The sequence below is a fragment of the Parambassis ranga genome, chromosome 4 (assembly GCF_900634625.1).
Source record: "Parambassis ranga chromosome 4, fParRan2.1, whole genome shotgun sequence".
NCBI lineage: Eukaryota > Metazoa > Chordata > Actinopteri > Ambassidae > Parambassis > Parambassis ranga.
Genome location: NC_041025.1, coordinates 23529332 through 23545952, shown reverse-complemented (window position 1 = coordinate 23545952; position 16621 = coordinate 23529332). Strand labels below are relative to the sequence as shown.

Genomic DNA, 16621 nt, shown 5'->3' with positions numbered 1-16621 from the left:
ACTTCAAACCACTTTATTCTAAGAAAAAACAAAAAACATTCAAAATCTGAACCCACAGAAAACATCAGACACTCTGATGACTATGGATAAAACCCAAAAAGCAACTTGGAAATCTGATCATCAATAAACAATAATCATGATCATCAAGCTCTTCAGAAACCACATAAAGACGAGGACAATTATTAAACCTGCAGATCAATATCAACACAGAGAGCAGTCTTTAAATACACAAACATGGACAGAAGTATGTGGACAGCCAGGAGGACCTTCAACAACCACTGCACCCTGGTCCACTTTGAACCTCTGACTCCACGGAGAAAGAACCTGGTCCACCCTGAGGACAAAACTCACAAAGTAACGTATGCAGATCAGTGCAGCGAGGAACCTAACAACCGCTGAGGAATGGCACAGCACGAGCCAGCTCCACAGGACAAGACCATCTACACCTCAAAGACAAGGGGACATGTTAGAGGACAAGGACAGAGAGGACAGGTGGTCTGAAAGAGGAGTCAAGGAAGCGTCTGTAGCATCAGAGAAAGCTTCCTTAACAGAGGTGGTGGACTATAGTGGTGCAGCACTAACATCCATCCCCAGGATGTTTCACACCGAGTCTCACTTGTCCAGTGAGGACGGTGTTAACCAGTTTAACCAGCACAGCTTCCAGCAGTCTTTAGACAGACCTGAACTTCAACAGTCAGAACAACCGCACAGGTAAGTGTGGAGACATTTACACACACAGATCCACCCACTGAGGTCCTCCACCACATATAAACCTGTTTCCCCACCAGAACACATAGAACTGATGAAGCTGCTCAGAGGAGCCGAGAGACATCTTCAAGAAAAGTCCAGCTTTAACATTGTGAATCATTTCTTTGAACCTTTTTGTGCAGACAGACACACAACGTCATGTAAATCCTCCTCATCTGCTCTGACGCTGCAACAATGATCAACGAATGGAAGTTTGAACTGTCTGGAAACAAGAACATTGTCAGGGCATTTTCAGTGGTTTGTCCTTCAAATGTCAGAGTACACTTTTAATTATGGACAATCAATAATGCAAACAGTCATCAGCTGCAGATCTAGTAGACTGCAACTGATTTCCGCTGGAGCTGTACATGGAACATTCAGACCCTGCAATACCTCTGACCTCCTCCAGGGCTCCACAGACTGTTTAATGTAGTGTTGTCTGTCAGTCAGGTGTCAGCTGAGCTGCTGGAGGAGGTGAGGTTAGCTCTTTAAATCAGCTATCAGCACATTTTTAATATAGACTTGTGGCCAAAACAAAGGCGCCTGAGCTCACCCAGAACTCTCTTTGTTCTGAAAATATAAAACAGTGCATCATCATGTGGTCGTCACAGTCAGCTTTTATTCCACAAATCAAGGTTTCTTTAAAAAAAAACAGACACACAATCCACCTAACTGACACATGTGGGAACAGGACCTGCAGCTGCAGACGTCGTCCAGGCTGAAATCATCCGGGGCTTCATCAGTGCTTCCATCACCTGAACTGGACACATGTTAAAGTTTATTTTGGTTCAGGCATCCTCCGGTCTCACAACAAAGCCGGTTTAGAGCTCATCTTTCTTCTTTAGGATGATCTGGCGAATCATTTCGGCTATTTTGGGACGGATCTCTTTGACGGACACTCTGGGTGCCCATGCGTTCACCACTTTGCCGTTCACATCAATGAGATACTTCCAGAAATTCCAATCCGGCTCCTTTCCAGACGTCTCTGCAGAGGACAGGAGACAAAAGGGACGTGAATGCCTTTCTCTGACTGAGCCCTAAGATTTTCTTTCTTAAAGTGACTCACCGACGAGGTACTTGTAGACGTTGTTGGCTCCTGTTCCAATGACAGCGATCTTGCTGAACAGAGGGAAGGAGACCCCGTAAACTCTGCGCACGAAGCTGTCGATCTCCTTGTCGCTGCCGGGCTCCTGCTGGCCGAACTGGTTGCAGGGGAAGGCCAGCACGTTGAAGTGATAGGGACCAAAGTCCCGCTGGAGCTGCTGCAGGTCTTTGTAGTGTTCCTCGGTGAAGCCACACTCGCTGGCCACGTTCACCACCAGGGACACCTGCAGGCACAGCGTCAGGGTCAGCTTCAATCACTGTATTGATAGTTGTGTTTTATCAAAGGGTCTGAATATTTCTGGCTTCAATTAATAACGATTTTGTTCTATAAAACATGTAAAAGAAATTAAAATCTTTTGTCCAGACATGTATTATTTTTTTAGACAATCTTCAGTTGTGTTAACGATCAGTTCCCTCAGAGCTCCACGGGCCAGAACAGAAACAGCAAAGTATGTTAGTGCAGGTTTAAACATGCTGCATGCTTCACCACAGCTGCTACAGTAAGCACGTGTGTAGACATCACACGCCATCATCTGCTGACCTCTAGTGTCAGGATGAAGAAGCTGCACCGTGGTGTGTATGAATGGACACAACAGCAGCTTGTGTTTTCTAAGTCACTGCGATGAGAACTTTTCTCCACAAACATGCGACGTTTGAAGTTTAGAAGCATCATTTAGAGCTCTAATTAATTTTTAAATTCTTTTGAGACAGCTGGATAAATTCTGCAGATGTGTCTGGTGACCAAACTCTGCTCCTCTGCTTGAAGTTGTTCTCTCATGTACATTCTGGGGTTTGTGGTGCTGGAATAAGACGTTTGGAAGGTTGGTGTGATACCATCAGTCTGATGATGTCACTGACCCCCCCCCCCTCCCCCCCTTTAGTGAGATGTTCCATCATGTGTGTTTTATTTAGAATTATTGAACTTTTGTTTCTATGTTTGTCACAAACTACAAATGTTCTAACACAAATGTTTTAATAACTTTTAATGTTTTAATAACTTTTAATAACTTTCTTTTTGGACTTTTAGTGACGTTGGCATGCAGACATCTTTGTGCCGTGCAGAGTAGAGCCTGCAGAGCCTCCAGGTTGTGAGCTGCTGGATCCGTACCTTGTTTGAATGAGGGGCTCTGCAGGCCTGTTGCCACGTAGGCCAGCGGGGCTACATGACGCCACATCCCGGGCAGCTACAGACAGACTGACCCTCAGCAGCAGGAGCAGAAGGAGGAGGAGGAGGAGGCTGTGGTGTTAGTTACATCTACAAACAGAATGTTAGGAGGTGCAAAAAAAGGAAACTTTCCCCGTGCAACATCCATCCATCCATCCGTGCAGCCGGCGACGTGCAGACAAAACTTCCATCAGCTGTTCAGACTCACCGAGCCCCGGTACTTCTCCAGAGACACCAGCTTCCCTCTGCTGTTCACCACCTTGAAGGTGTAGAAGTCTTTCTGTTTGCTCTCGGACACGCTGAATAAAGCCAGCAGCACGGTGAGGGCCGCGGGCAGCATCTTCACACTCAGACTGCCAACACAGCAGCGGACTGCTCCAGACTCCTGCGGTCAGGTTACAGACAGGAGGACGCCGCTTCCTGCGCAGACAGGCACCTACAAAATAAAAGCTGGAAAAAGTTCACAATCCACCAATCATCTGAAAACACATTTACAGAAGAAAAAGCTTCTTAAGTAAAGTAAACATGTCCTAAGTTACATTATTTTAGTTTCTACAGGCAAAAATAAGACCGAAATTAAGGGTAATTTTAAGGGTTATTTTGTTAGTATATATAATGGATCTGTCGTTTATTTTTTACTTTTGATCATTTTTATATTTTAACGTATATATATCAGTATAAAGGGGCATCTTTGAGGACATCTGAGGGTAGGTGCTGTCGGTGATGCTTTTACTTTGAAGGCGCGTTGATTTAAAACCAAAACAAAACAAAGAAAGTGTGAGCCAGTAAACGCCTCAGCTCGTTGGGCAAATGAAGGCACCGTGGCCTACTTTATACAAAGGAACCAGACACACACACACACAACAACCGAACTAAGCGGATAAACTTGGAAAGTGGGTCAGAGCCCGCAACACAGCCAGTCTGTGAAAGGAGGTTCGATGTCTGAACAAGGAAAATTATGATTTAAATAAATTACATCCTCGAAGAAAGAAAGAAATAAGAAAGAAAGAAAGAATCTACTGTATTTACAGTAGCGCTTTGCCGAGCTGCACTTGAATGCACCACGTGACACGCCCCTCTTCATCATCACTGGCACTCCCACAATGCAGCGGGGTAATGTATTAACATGGCGTCAATGGTTGCTGTTTTGACCAGGGCCGTGGGATGTAAAAAATATTACGCCGAGCAGAACCATGGAGACAGCTGAACGATAATTCGAGAGCGGCTTCGCGGCTCCAAAGTGCGGGTTGTGGCGCTGGAGTGAGTCCCGGCGGAAGAAGCGGCTGCTCGGTGCTTCGGATGACTTGCTGCTGTGTGGCAACTGAGTGCCAGTGTTATTTATTTCCCCCTAGCTAGCTCCGCCGGACGACCGGGCACCGCGGCTAACGACAGTTAGCTCACGGACACGGCGATTAGCGCACTCGGTTGAAGCAAAGACTCCTCCGGGAAGTCGGCGTGAGTCCTTCCCCGCAGCGCAGGAAGCGTCTTCGGGGTTTAATGGTGAGCGTTTCTTCTTTCCGGGGGTGGTTTTTGTGTTTACCCTCCTCCCCGCCCGCCCCCCACCCCACTTTGGTCTCTTTTGGAAGTTTAGCTAACGGTAAGTCAGTCCCGGTGTTGTGTTGGAGCTGAGCTACCTGATCCAAACCTTAGTCCCAGACCCTGTCTGCGACCCCGAACCTGCTGCTGCGTGTTGCCCAACCTTAGAACCACAACACCGGCCGTGGACAGGCGCGGTGGTCGCGGGGCACTGAGGGCGCTTCTCTCCCGGGGATCTGTTGTTTCACTGCGGTGCTAAAAACACTTCCAGGTAGCTGTGTTGTGGATTGATCGTTAATTGTTCCAGATATTTCCTGCTTCTTGTGCTGTACCAAAGCTAATTATCTTCAGCTTTTGTAAATATCAGACGTTATTGATTCAGTCAACCAGAACAAAAAAATCAGCAGCATCACTTGAATAGTGTTTTTTTTTGGCAGTTAGGTTTATTCCAAGGCTGCCATGCATGGATGTGTTGGCTCCAAGAGGTAGTTCTCAGTGTTGTAGCTGCATGGAAGTGTTGATAAGGTTTATAATAAGTTCAGAAAAATACATAACAATGAATAACTGAGGGATTAAGCAGAAAATGTCTGAAGTTGTTGGTTGATCTCAAGTGTAGTTTGAGCACCTTGCTTTTTACTTTCAGTTACCCAAAATAGAAACTAAACTTCTTGCACAATCACTCACACGGCTGAACTATACGTGCATGCAGCCAGACCTGAATAATCCAGTTCCTCCTTTATTATTTTAAGTATCTAAACAGATAAGAGCTGTAAGAGTTGTATTTTTTTTTAAATTCCTTCACTGTTTTTTACAGTTGTTGTGTTTGTTTTTTTACTCAGACTGTTGGTGGCCTGCCTCCCTGGTCATCTTCACTGTGGTGTTGAGTCCACCGGAGCAGCAGGACGGGAGGGATGGATCAGTCCACAAGTCCAGTAAAAACAGTGAGACAGTCTCAGCTCAGAGGAGCCAAAGCTTTGCCTGGTGAGAGGTCACTTAAAGAAGCTTCTGTGCAGAAAGAGGGACTCAAACCTGGACCCCGTAGCAAAGAAAAATTCACAGCTGCAAAGGATGAGCACATCATAAGCAGCCAGGTAAGCCGCGGGCCGGGCAAGACTTCCACAGACACCCTACAGGATAAGAGGAGAGGACGGCCCCCCAGGCTCACAAGACTGACTGGAAGGACCAGTTCGGGGGAGAGAGGCAAAGGAAGAGTGGCAAGCTCGCAGCAGCAGCAACTGGTGGCACCGGCTCCAGCAGACAGCAGCCCCTCAGCAGGGAGAGAGACCGGCTCTCCTGAGAGAGGCCTCACAGAGCAGAGGAGTTCAGGTGGAGCCGGAGCAAAGGAAAAGTCCCATGGTGGGTGGAAAGACGTGTCCCCCTGTGATGTCCACTTCATTTAATGTCCCTCTGGTAAAACTGCTTCATTTTTTTTGCAGTGGTGAAAGCTGCAGCATTGATGCATCAGTCTGTTGAAGAGGGCACAGAGGTGAGGCCCACTGTGGAGGAAGGACCCCTGACAGAGCAGCAGCTGGGCCTCCGACAGGCAGAGGAGCGTCTCTACAGAGACTACATCCACCGGCTGGTGAAGGTAAGGACACGTAAGGGCCGTCACGCCTGATGTTAGCATCCGAATGACCGTCTGACGACTTTAAAACCTCCGACATTTACACATGTATTCAAACCCACGAGATAAACAATGACCTCTGTGAACATTAACTGCTGATTATCTTTGGGCCTGAGGATTGCATTATGTTGGAGCTCATCTTGAGGTCTGGGAAAGCGTCTTTAAGTTGGCCTAGATTTCCATGTGACACCTGACAGGGGTTAACTGATTGGCTTTTCTGTCTCTGTATTCACAGAAATCCATTGAGTACCCAAACTATCAATACTTATGCAAGCTGTGTTCCGTGCACATCGAGAACATTCAAGGAGCGCACAAACACATCAAGGAGAAGAGACACAAGAAGAACATCATGGTGAGAGCGCTCCTCTGAACACAGGTGCACGGCAGCGCTGTAGAACGACTGGTTGACACTTTGTGGTTGTTGTCAGGAAAAACAGGAGGAGAACGAACTGCGTGCCCTGCCGCCCCCCTCCGCCGCCCAGCTGAAGGCCCTGGACGCTGCTGTCCTCGAAACAGCGAGGCAGCATGGGATCTCGGAGGAGGACTTTGAGGTCCGGCAAGCTGCGGTGGTCCGGATGGAGGAGATCATAAAGAGGCACCTCTCAGGTTGTGTGCTGCGACTCGTCTGTGTTCGTGTGGAACATTCTGTGCGTTCTCTACACGTTTCTAATCTTTTCTCTTTGGCTTTCCAGCTTGCTCTCTCCGTCTCTATGGTTCGTGTCTCACCCGGTTTGCCTTCAAGACCAGTGACATCAACATCGATGTCACCTACCCTTCTACAGTGAGTCTTTCAACAAAAAGTGATGTTTTACAAAATGACATCGTAGCACAAAAATCAGCGATGATTCTTACCGACGACGGTCTCAGTTTTCTCTTTCTTTGTCTCTTTTGTGTGTTCAGATGACACAACCCGAAGTCCTGATTCAAGTGCTGGAAATCCTTAAAAACAGTCGTGAGTGTTGCTTTTCAATTTGAACTTTGAACAGATTAGACCCGGAGGAACTTGAATCTGTAACAACCTCATGAAACGACTCGATGCTGTGAACGCTCCACTGAATTTGAGTTTTTCCGTTTGTCTTGTAGATGAATTTTCTGAGGTTGAGTCAGATTTTCATGCCAAAGTTCCTGCTGTGTTCTGTCACGACGTGACCAGGTGAGCGTTGATCATGCTTTTTAAACATTGCACATCTCTTACGGATAGATTTCTGGAAACCACGTCTCCATTTTGATCCGTCCTTCCCCCCTTTTGTGTTTCTCCACAGCGGCCTCTTGTGTAAAGTGAGTGCAGGTAACGATGTCGCCTGTCTCACCACCAATCACCTGGCCGCCCTGGCTAAACTGGAGCCCAGACTGGCCCCCCTGGTGCTGTCCTTCCGCTACTGGGCGAGGGTAAGGCTGTGACCGGCGCCTCAGATGAAAGAAGAGATGACAAACAGCTTGCAGTGGCCTTTAAAAGGTGCTTTGTTTATCTCTGCAGCTGTGTCACATTGACTGCCAGGCTGAAGGCGGCATCCCTTCCTACTCCTTCGCCCTCATGGTGATCTTCTTTCTGCAGCAGAGAAAAGAGCCCATCCTCCCCGTCTACCTGGGCCGCTGGGTAAGTGAATCCACTGTCTTCACTTTGTAGAGATGCCAGGTCATGAGGTAGCGTAATCAGACATCTTCATAACATTTGAGGAATCGCTGTCAGGTCCAGATGCGTTTAAATGTCCCACGTGCTCGTTTCCTCACATACACAACAAAGATCCTCAACACCGTTACTAGCAACCTTCAAAGATGCTAAGCAGCTTGTTGATTGGTTGAAGTTAACTTGCGTTGACAGTGACTGATGGATGGTTCATCCAATCCGCCGCTGAGTGTTCTTTTTAGAGGTACAGATCGTTTCCATGGGGCCAGCAGATGTTGATTTTACGTCTTTTTCCTTTAAAAACAGAGAAACATGATTAAACTGAAAACGTGGATTAATGCCGTGTCTCTGCCTTTGTGTCAAGATATCCGCATGGTTCTTGTCTGGCTTGGTAAATGTGACCTAAAAATACCATATTGAAAAGTGTCGGCACTTTTTTTTGGAGCGATGCTGCAGAAATATTTGTGCTAATGAGGAGAACTGAGGAACTTTTTTTTTCATCTTAGTGAGTGATGATGGGCTCACATGATTAATGCTGTGAAGACACAGTGTGCAGGAAATCAGATCCTAGAGCTCAGAGTACAGCAGAGAGGTCACCTGTCATTACCTGAGCAGTTACTGAGTTACTGTCTACTGCAACTTTATTTATAACGCACTTAAAAAAAAAAACAACCAGGTTGACCAAAGTGCTACAATCATCTAAAAATACAATAGAATAAACTAAAAACAATAAATGAAAGAATATATTAAAACTAATTTAAAATGTGTTAAAATGAATAAAAAACATTAAAATTAGATAAAATAAAGTAGAATAAAATAAATAAAATAAAATCAGGTCAAATGTCATCAGCTCAAGTGGTGCCCAACGCCAGTGTGAACAAGTGCGTTTTAAGAAAAGATTTAAAAACAGGTACAGAGGAGGCCTGTCTAATGTGCAGAGGCAGGTCGTTCCAAAGCAAAGGCCTGGTCCCCTCTGAGCTTCTGATTAGTTTTAGGTACACTCAGTAGCAGTTTGTCGGCTGACCTGAGAGCCCGATGAGGCGTGTATGGAAGGAGAAGCTCAGAGAGGTACGGGGCAACGCCATTCACACATTTAAAAAGAAATAAAAGCAGTTTAAAGTGGATCCTAAAATGCACAGGCAGCCAGTGAAGGGAAGATAAAACTGGGGTGATGTGCTCGTCTAAAAGGAATCACAAAGGTAAAAATCACACGTAGAGTGAATACAGTTTGACGTGTATTTACACTTTGTCAGCTGTGTAACTTTACGCTTTTACAACACAAGACACCATGAGTCTGGTGTAAGTGTGCTTAGACTGTCTTACACGTCCCCCTAAAGGAGCATTCTGCACTGTGTAATCCAATAGAACTAATCATGTCAGATACTGTGTGAGATGTGCAGAGTTGTGCTTCTCTCTTAATCACTATGCAGCGACAGAATAACAGGTCTGTATTCTTTTAGTTTACTTCTGCTTTCCTGCAGCTCTTTGAGTGGAAGTTGGGGCTTTTGGCAGCAGGAGCACAAGGTGATTACAGTTGTTATCTCCGAGACTGAAATGGCCATGAAGAAAAAAACAAGCAAAGAGCAGCGAATGTACATAACTAAGTCAAATCTAAGTGAGGAAGTGTTGATCGCATGTTTTCAGGATGACCACACATCCTGTTGCCCCCCCTCTTTGTAAACATGACACCTAAAAAACACAAAATGTGTCAAATTAGCTACAGAACCTCACTTCAAAACAAAGATCTCTCCTGATCTGGTGCTCAGGACCCATACCTCAGGGGGGCCTTGAAGGAATGAATGGATTCATGTAGATTTTCCTGTCTGTGAATCATCTTTGCTCACTTCTCGCTTTCTTCTCTCTTCAGATTGAAGGTTTTGACGTGAAACGCGTGGACGAGTATCATCTAACTGGAATTGCGTTGGACATGTTTGTCCGATGGGAGCACAGACCTCCCAGCTCCACAGAGGGACGAGGGGAGAACCGCAACGAGGGCAGAGGGGAAGGAAGACCCAAACCCGAGCACGACAAGCCCGACGATGCTCACATCTCACAGGGCTTGGTGAGTCACGCAGACCTCATGTTGTAGAGGTGTCGTCACAGTGTTTTATACTGACGCCTGCTACTTTCCCCTCAAAAGACCCGCCTCATGTTGGACCTGCGTAAAGATGTGTCACTGGGCCAGCTGTGGCTGGAGCTGTTACGTTTCTACACACTGGAGTTTGCACTGGAAGAGTACATCATCAGCATCCGCCTGAAGGAGCTCCTCTCTCGGGAAGTGAAGAACTGGCCTCGACGGAGGCTGGCTATTGAGGGTAAGAGGGCGCCCTGTGGAACAACTCATCTGAAGAAATGTCAGCAGTTCAACTTCACGTGTCTTTTCCCCCTTTGGTTTAGATCCCTTTGCGTTGAAGAGGAATGTTGCACGAAGCTTAAACAGTCAGATGGTGTTTGAGTACATACAGGAGCGCTTCCGCTCAGCTTACAAATACTTCGCCTGCCCTCAGAAGAGAGGCGCCGGAGGGCACCGCCGAAAGAAAGAGGAGAAAGAGGAGGCTGCAAGCATGGACAATGAGGAGGACGAAGGTGAAAAGAGCCAGAGCGCTCAGAGAGGACGCCAGGGCTCAGAGGAGGAGGAGGAGGAGGAGGAGGCTGACAGCGATGCTGAAGATGGTTCAGTTCCGACCAGGAAAACGGATGAGAAGACGTTGGACTCCAGCCTCAAAGACATGGTTCTCAGTGAGGAGAACACTCCCTCCCTCTCCCCCAACGGCCTGCTGGACAGTGAGGAGGAGGAGGAGGAGGAGGAGGAGGAAGAGAAGGAGAAGTGTGTTCCATCCGCCGACCTGCACTATGTGTTTGATAAGATGATTTTCACTGGTGGGAAGGTAACAGTACTACATTGTAGAGTCACTTCAACACTGTTTACATGTATGCAGTCATTTAACGCGGACTTCTCCTCCACTCCCTCCAGCCTCCCACGGTTGTGTGCAGCATCTGCAAACGAGACGGCCACCTGAAGGACGAGTGTCCCGAGGACTTCAAGAAGATCGAGCTGAAGCCTCTGCCCCCCATGAACGACCGCTTCAGAGACATCCTGGACGGGCTCTGCAAAATGTGCTACTGTATGTAATCCACCACACCGCTCCCACAGGGGGTGCTGTGACCGCGCTGAAATGATCTGAGCAGCATTCGATTGGTATCTTACTAATTATTAAAAAGATCATTGATCACTGCTGTTTTTCTGTTTGTAGATGAACTGTCGCTCCCGCACATGGAGCAGCAGAAGCGGGAGCAGATCCTCGCCAGCCTGGAGAGGTTCATCAGAAAGGAGTACAATGGTGAGCACGAAGCATCAAACTGTCGCCCGCTGCTCTTCTCTGCGGAGATTCTTGTGTTGCACCACGGGTGGTAAACCGGTGTTTACGGCTGATATTTGCCTCTTTTGTTCATATTTCCCTCACAAAGATGCTTAAAATCTGATCTGATTGGCATTGACTGACGGATGGATCATCCAATCAGCTGCCAAGTATTCTTTTGAAAGCACCTGACCAGATGTGTCTGTGGTCTGTTTTCTTGTCTTCATTTGCTGCTTACTGTCACTTTGAACTGAGAGGTTGGTCTGTATATTTCAAATTAAAAGCACTCTCAGCAGTTGAGGAAACTCATATCTTGTCTGGAAGACATTTATTTTGAAACATTGGCAAGAAATGATCAACAAATCAGACAGAATGTTAATCCGTGTGTGACATAACGGGTTGTTGCTATACTGATCTCATTTTAAAAGGTGCATAGTGTTACTTTATAAATCATTTCCATCCTCAACCCTTGTTTTGAAACCACAGAGAAAGCTCAGCTCTGCTTGTTCGGCTCTTCCAAAAATGGCTTCGGCTTCCGAGACAGTGACCTTGACATCTGCATGACTCTGGAGGGTCATGAGACGGCAGAGGTTGGCAGACAGAAGACACACACACACAGATCTGCAGCAGCTCACACATGCTCCGTAAACATTATATTTACACTTCTATCTGTTCTGAACAGAAGCTGAACTGCAAAGAGATCATTGAAGGCCTCGCTAAAGTGCTAAAGAAGCACACAGGTAAAGTCGTCCTCAGTGTCTCTTGTCGATGCTTGTACCGTGTCCAGAGCGGGCCGTGACCTTCTGTCTTCCTGTCGTCACAGGCCTGAGGAACATCTTGCCTATCACCACAGCTAAAGTGCCTATCGTGAAGTTTGAGCACAGACAGAGCGGCTTGGAGGGGGACATCAGCCTTTATAACACCCTGGTGAGGGGACAGGGTCCTCACACTAAGACCTGCAGCCGCTGATGTGTGAAGGACGATAAATAATCAAGTGAAATATTATCTCTGTAGGCTCAACACAACACCAGAATGCTGGCTACGTACGCAGCTCTGGATCCACGTGTGCAGTTCCTCGGGTACACCATGAAGGTCTTCGCAAAGGTGAGTGACCGTTTCCAAATGGAGAGCTAACTCCGTGTGGCGCTAGGCTGCTCAGTTTGAAGCGTTTTGTTCTTCCTGGTGTGTGAGTTTTTGCTGCAGGAAGTTCTTCTTGATTTAAAATCTTGTGTGTCATCTCTTCCTGTGACTGACCTTCCTTTGTGCCCAAAGCGCTGCGACATTGGCGATGCGTCCAGAGGGAGCCTCTCATCTTACGCTTACATCCTGATGGTGCTTTACTTCCTGCAGCAGAGGCAGCCGCCCGTCATCCCCGTCCTGCAGGAGGTACCTACAATCAATTCACAAGTCAGAGAACAGAGATAAAAAGTTCAGTGTTGAATAAAATAAAACTTGCGTCGCTGTCTTCCAGATCTTTGACGGGGATACTGTTCCACAGCGGATGGTGGACGGCTGGAACGCGTTCTTTTTTGATGACCTGGATGATCTGGTGGGTTAAATGAACTCAGGAACCTTTCAGCCCCGCTGCTGTCACACACCGAGTGTTTCAGGTTTTACGTGCGTCTCTCTGCGTCTCTCTGCAGCGTCGCCGCCTCTCGGAGCACCAGCCGAACACGGAGTCGGTGGGAGAGCTGTGGTTGGGGCTCCTCCGCTTTTACACAGAGGAGTTTGACTTCAAAGAGCACGTCATCAGCATCCGCCAAAGGAAACGCCTCACCACGTTTGAGAAGCAGTGGACCAGCAAGTGCATCGCAATCGAAGGTACCGACACGGCTCCGCTCGTCCGAATGATGTTTAACCTGCCCCCCCGCTCACTCGTACTTCCTTCTCCTCAGATCCCTTTGATTTGAATCATAATCTTGGTGCTGGAGTTTCACGCAAAAGTAAGTTTACTGTGTTACTGTCACCTCCTTTGCCTGCTGGTGGCAGCAGTTAAACAGCAGATGTTTGTGTTTCTGCTCATTTGTATTGTTGCTTCTTTTTTCTTCTCCAGTGACTAACTTCATCATGAAGGCCTTTATAAATGGGAGGAAGTTGTTTGGAACTCCTTTCTATCCCGTCCCCCGCACTGAAGTGGTAAACATCACTCGAACCTCCGCTCCCATATTCACTTCTTATTCTGTGGTTAGATGTAGACGCCGTCTTGTGGAGTCTGTTTTAAAAAGAACCTGCCATGTTCTCCTACAGGACTACTTCTTTGACTCGAAGGTGCTAACAGATGGCGAGCTGGCGCCCAACGACCGGTGCTGCAGGATCTGCGGGAAGATCGGACATTATATGAAGGACTGCCCAAAGAGACGCAGGTTGTCCCCTCTTCATTCCAAAGAAATTTCAATAACAGAGACGTCAGGCTTATTTTAGACTTCAGAGTTTAAATGACAGCACTTTTTCTTACTCCTTACTCCTCACTTGTCGTCAGGATGAAGAAAAAGGAGAACGATAAAGACGAGGACGTTAAAGAGGAGGAGCGCGAGCCGAAGGACAGACGTTGCTTCCAGTGTGGGGACATGGGTCACGTACGGAGAGACTGTCCTGAGTACCGCCACCTCAAACAGAGGGCGGCCGGGGCACCGGGTGAGCAGCAGGCTTTGGCTTCATGTCGCAGTGTTTTCCCTCTGTGAGAGGCGTCTCTGTTTCAATCGTTTTTTCTGTTGCAGCTCCTCACATGGTGCGAACGATGGTGAGCTCCCAGCCCGCCTCTCTACCCACAGCTGCAGACGGGCCTGGAAGGACCAGGCAGCCCTCTGAATGTGTGAGTCAGACGGGACGAAAATCATTCATCATTAAAGCTCCGACGGCGGTTAATTTGTTTTTCTGTTCCTCTAGTCTGACAGCCGACAGACTCCGCCCTACTCCCCTCAGACCACCGCTGTCCCCCAGAGCTCCTCCCGGTCCTCCACTTCCCCTCAGCCCTCCCACAGTAAGGCCAGTCCCGTTGGGCTCCAGAAGCAGCCGCCTCACCCCCAGGTCCAGCTGCCTCTCTTTAGTGTTCCTACCTCCCACCCGGGCCAGTATCATCCGGGAGCGCTGACTGCGCTGGGGCTTCTCCCCACCCACCAGCACCAGTCCCAGGGGCAGCCTCACCACCCAGTCCACATCCCCTCCACCTCCTGGCCCATCCACGGGCCGGTCCTCACCACGTCCTCTCCCAACGCCCCCTCCCCGCCCGGCCTGAAGTTCGCTCTGCGTTCGGCTTCGGGCAACGGGAGCCCCACGGGCTCAGGGGCCAACACCGGGCCCATGAACCTGAACGACCCCAGCATCATCTTCGCCCAACCGGCAGGGAGACAGCTGGGCATCGGCGGGCCGGGACGGGAGGGACACTGGCACAACCACCTGGCACAACCGGGGTCACTCATGGGGAATGGCACTGTGGTCAAGTCAGGTATTCACGGGGTGAACGTTGGTGGCACGGTGTGGGTCGGGGGGTTCTGTCCATGCCGCATGAAGTCGCTCTTTAAATGTTTTTTTTAAATGTTTGATTTACGTGAGTCACTGATCGTGTTTTCTTCCTGGTCTCTGCAGACTCAGGCCACTCAGCCCAGTTCGTCGGTGTGAGCCAAGGCTCTCGGTTGTGGGAGCACAGTAAAACCCCTCAGTACACCCTGTCTCCATCCTGGCCCTACAGGATGCCCCAGAACTTCATCCAGCAGGGCAACGGAGGCTACCAGCCGGGGAAACCCTTCGTGACCCAAGGTCAGACTTCATGAAAGCTTTCTTTGCTAATCCTGCTTGAGGAAACCAGGTCTCCCTCTGACGTGTTCTGTCCCCCCTCCCTCCACCAGGTTCTGTGGTGCATCCGAATCCTAACTTCCCTCTGGTCCCCCACGTCCGGCATCCAGTCAACCTGAACTTCATCCAGCAGAAGAAGTGAACCTGCACCTCCTTTAAATTAGATCCATGGTCAGTACAATAACGAGGCGGAATCATGTACTCTTTGCATCAGTTTATCACAAGAAAATTTTTAAAATGAATTTTATCATTTTTGTACAGTTTTTATGTTTTATTTTTTTGTCTCATTACATTGATTTGTGATACAAATGTCAAATATTTTAATACCCCCGTTTTTGAGGGGGTCCAAAAAAAGTGTTTTTATTTTATGTGTAAAGTAAGGAGGGAAAAAATGTAAACCTTTATTTTTATTAGCTGTATTCATACTTTGCTTGCCACAAGATGAAGGCTTTGAATAGATGTTTGTTTTAAAAACAATCTAACATGTCACCCTAAATATGTAGTGCCAAAAGCAGGGCTAGCAAGAAAAAAGGGACAAAAATCTTAAATATAAAAAATGCTACAAAAAAAATAAAGAAAAAAAGCAAACAAACCTGCCGTGTGGTGCGAGTTCATCTGTCTGGAGACTGCTGTCGGTTTTTAATGTGTGAAATGCAGGATGTCAACGTGTTCAGCACTGCGTGTGAGAGTCATTTAACAGCATCACATCCTACACTATGTAACACATGTTAGAATCTACACGTCTAATTCGACTCTGCTGGTTACTTCAGTCTTAAAGAGTCTGATGTGCAAAATGTGCAGGAGTTTATCACCTTCACGGTGGCCTCTGTCCTTTATCAGTCAGCAGGAAGTGACACGTCCGTGCTGCTGGCGTCCATTCAGAAGCTTCTGCAGCGGAGGACACACGTCCTCGGTCAGACATTCTTAACAACTTCACTGACTGTAAACTGTTGACGCCTCCATCATTAAAGTATGGAGTTTCAGTTCCTTAAAGGTATAGGTCAGTATCGCTCACACAAAAGGCTGCTCTATGCACAGAGTCCTGTGAACTACGTACCACCTGAATTTTTCCTCGGGGATCAATAAAGTATCTCTGTACCAAAACCGAAAATGCCTCCAAGCAATAGACCGTTTGTCTTATTAATGTAGAACAATATGGATCCTGTCAGCTCAACATGCAGCGGAGAGTCGTGGGTTTACCTCTGAGAACGCAGAGCTTCTAATGAACTGCAGGAGACTTCTGTACTTGATCTGTAACGACACAAAGACCCAAAACTGTCATAAAAATAAAAAAAAAATCATATTTCAGTACCAACTTTAGTCCAGCAGTAGAGGTCTCTCTTAGTGTGCCTGAAATCCGGCCGTCAGGACCGCCTCACCTGGTCTGGATCCTCCTCATCAGAAAACATCTGGAGAAGCTGTGAAAACGTGGGTAACGTCAGCGGGACGTCGTTCTTCAGGAACAGGTGAGTGACCTCTGATCGCTTCAGAGTCCCGCAGGAAGAGGGGTCAAGAGCCCAGACCTGGTGCTCGGTGGATCTCAGAGCGGAGAGCTGCCAATCAGACAGCTGCTGTCTGACAGCCGAGGACAGCTCGGCCTTATCTCCGTCCTCACCTGTCTGAGAAGAGACCAGAGAAAACATATGGCAGTTTATCTTCCACGGTCA

The 16621-nt window shown here is 47.7% G+C and overlaps 2 protein-coding genes across 4 annotated transcripts; one reads left to right on the top strand and one right to left on the bottom strand.

Annotated features, from left to right (window-relative positions):
• Nucleotides 1-1420: 1420 nt before the first annotated feature.
• gpx7 (glutathione peroxidase 7) lies at nucleotides 1421-4134 on the bottom strand. The gene is made up of 4 exons (XM_028403474.1): nucleotides 4046-4134; nucleotides 3225-3452; nucleotides 1814-2075; nucleotides 1421-1732 (listed from the first exon to the last, which is right to left on the bottom strand). Exons 2-4 carry the CDS (start codon nucleotides 3354-3356, stop codon nucleotides 1569-1571), a joined length of 558 nt encoding a protein of 185 aa, XP_028259275.1. The 5' UTR covers nucleotides 3357-3452; nucleotides 4046-4134; the 3' UTR covers nucleotides 1421-1568.
• Nucleotides 4135-4377: 243 nt separating this feature from the next.
• Nucleotides 4378-15206, top strand: tut4 (terminal uridylyl transferase 4). 3 transcript variants are annotated; one of them, XM_028403472.1, is made up of 30 exons: nucleotides 4378-4516; nucleotides 5392-5908; nucleotides 5989-6140; nucleotides 6412-6528; nucleotides 6605-6782; nucleotides 6869-6957; nucleotides 7077-7128; nucleotides 7260-7329; nucleotides 7439-7565; nucleotides 7654-7773; nucleotides 9671-9865; nucleotides 9944-10118; nucleotides 10201-10691; nucleotides 10778-10928; nucleotides 11058-11144; nucleotides 11649-11752; nucleotides 11845-11902; nucleotides 11986-12089; nucleotides 12177-12266; nucleotides 12435-12548; nucleotides 12634-12711; nucleotides 12806-12983; nucleotides 13058-13105; nucleotides 13216-13298; nucleotides 13410-13525; nucleotides 13642-13796; nucleotides 13880-13974; nucleotides 14049-14607; nucleotides 14748-14918; nucleotides 15008-15206. In XM_028403472.1, the coding sequence occupies exons 2-30, from the start codon at nucleotides 5464-5466 to the stop codon at nucleotides 15094-15096; spliced, it is 4491 nt and encodes a 1496-aa protein (XP_028259273.1). In that variant the 5' UTR covers nucleotides 4378-4516; nucleotides 5392-5463; the 3' UTR covers nucleotides 15097-15206. The 3 variants fall into 3 exon arrangements, with proteins under 3 accessions (XP_028259273.1, XP_028259272.1, XP_028259274.1); XM_028403471.1 differs by lacking the exon at nucleotides 4378-4516 and adding an exon at nucleotides 4593-4823; XM_028403473.1 differs by lacking the exon at nucleotides 4378-4516 and adding an exon at nucleotides 5279-5296.
• The last annotated feature ends 1415 nt before the right edge of the window (nucleotides 15207-16621 follow it).

Bases quoted from the DNA above. Each gene is read 5' to 3' on its own strand.
- tut4 (XM_028403472.1), top strand. From the start codon at position 5,464: ATGGATCAGTCCACAAGTCCAGTAAAAACAGTGAGACAGTCTCAGCTC. The intron at 10,119-10,200 runs GTAAGAGGGCGC...CCTTTGGTTTAG, and splicing joins ACGGAGGCTGGCTATTGAGG to ATCCCTTTGCGTTGAAGAGG. The intron at 11,903-11,985 runs GTAAAGTCGTCC...CTGTCGTCACAG, and splicing joins AGTGCTAAAGAAGCACACAG to GCCTGAGGAACATCTTGCCT.
- gpx7 (XM_028403474.1), bottom strand. From the start codon at position 3,356: ATGCTGCCCGCGGCCCTCACCGTGCTGCTGGCTTTATTCAGCGTGTCC. The intron at 2,076-3,224 runs GTGAGTCTGAAC...CTGTGCCTGCAG, and splicing joins TGGAGAAGTACCGGGGCTCG to GTGTCCCTGGTGGTGAACGT. The intron at 1,733-1,813 runs GTGAGTCACTTT...TGTCCTCTGCAG, and splicing joins CGTCTACAAGTACCTCGTCG to AGACGTCTGGAAAGGAGCCG.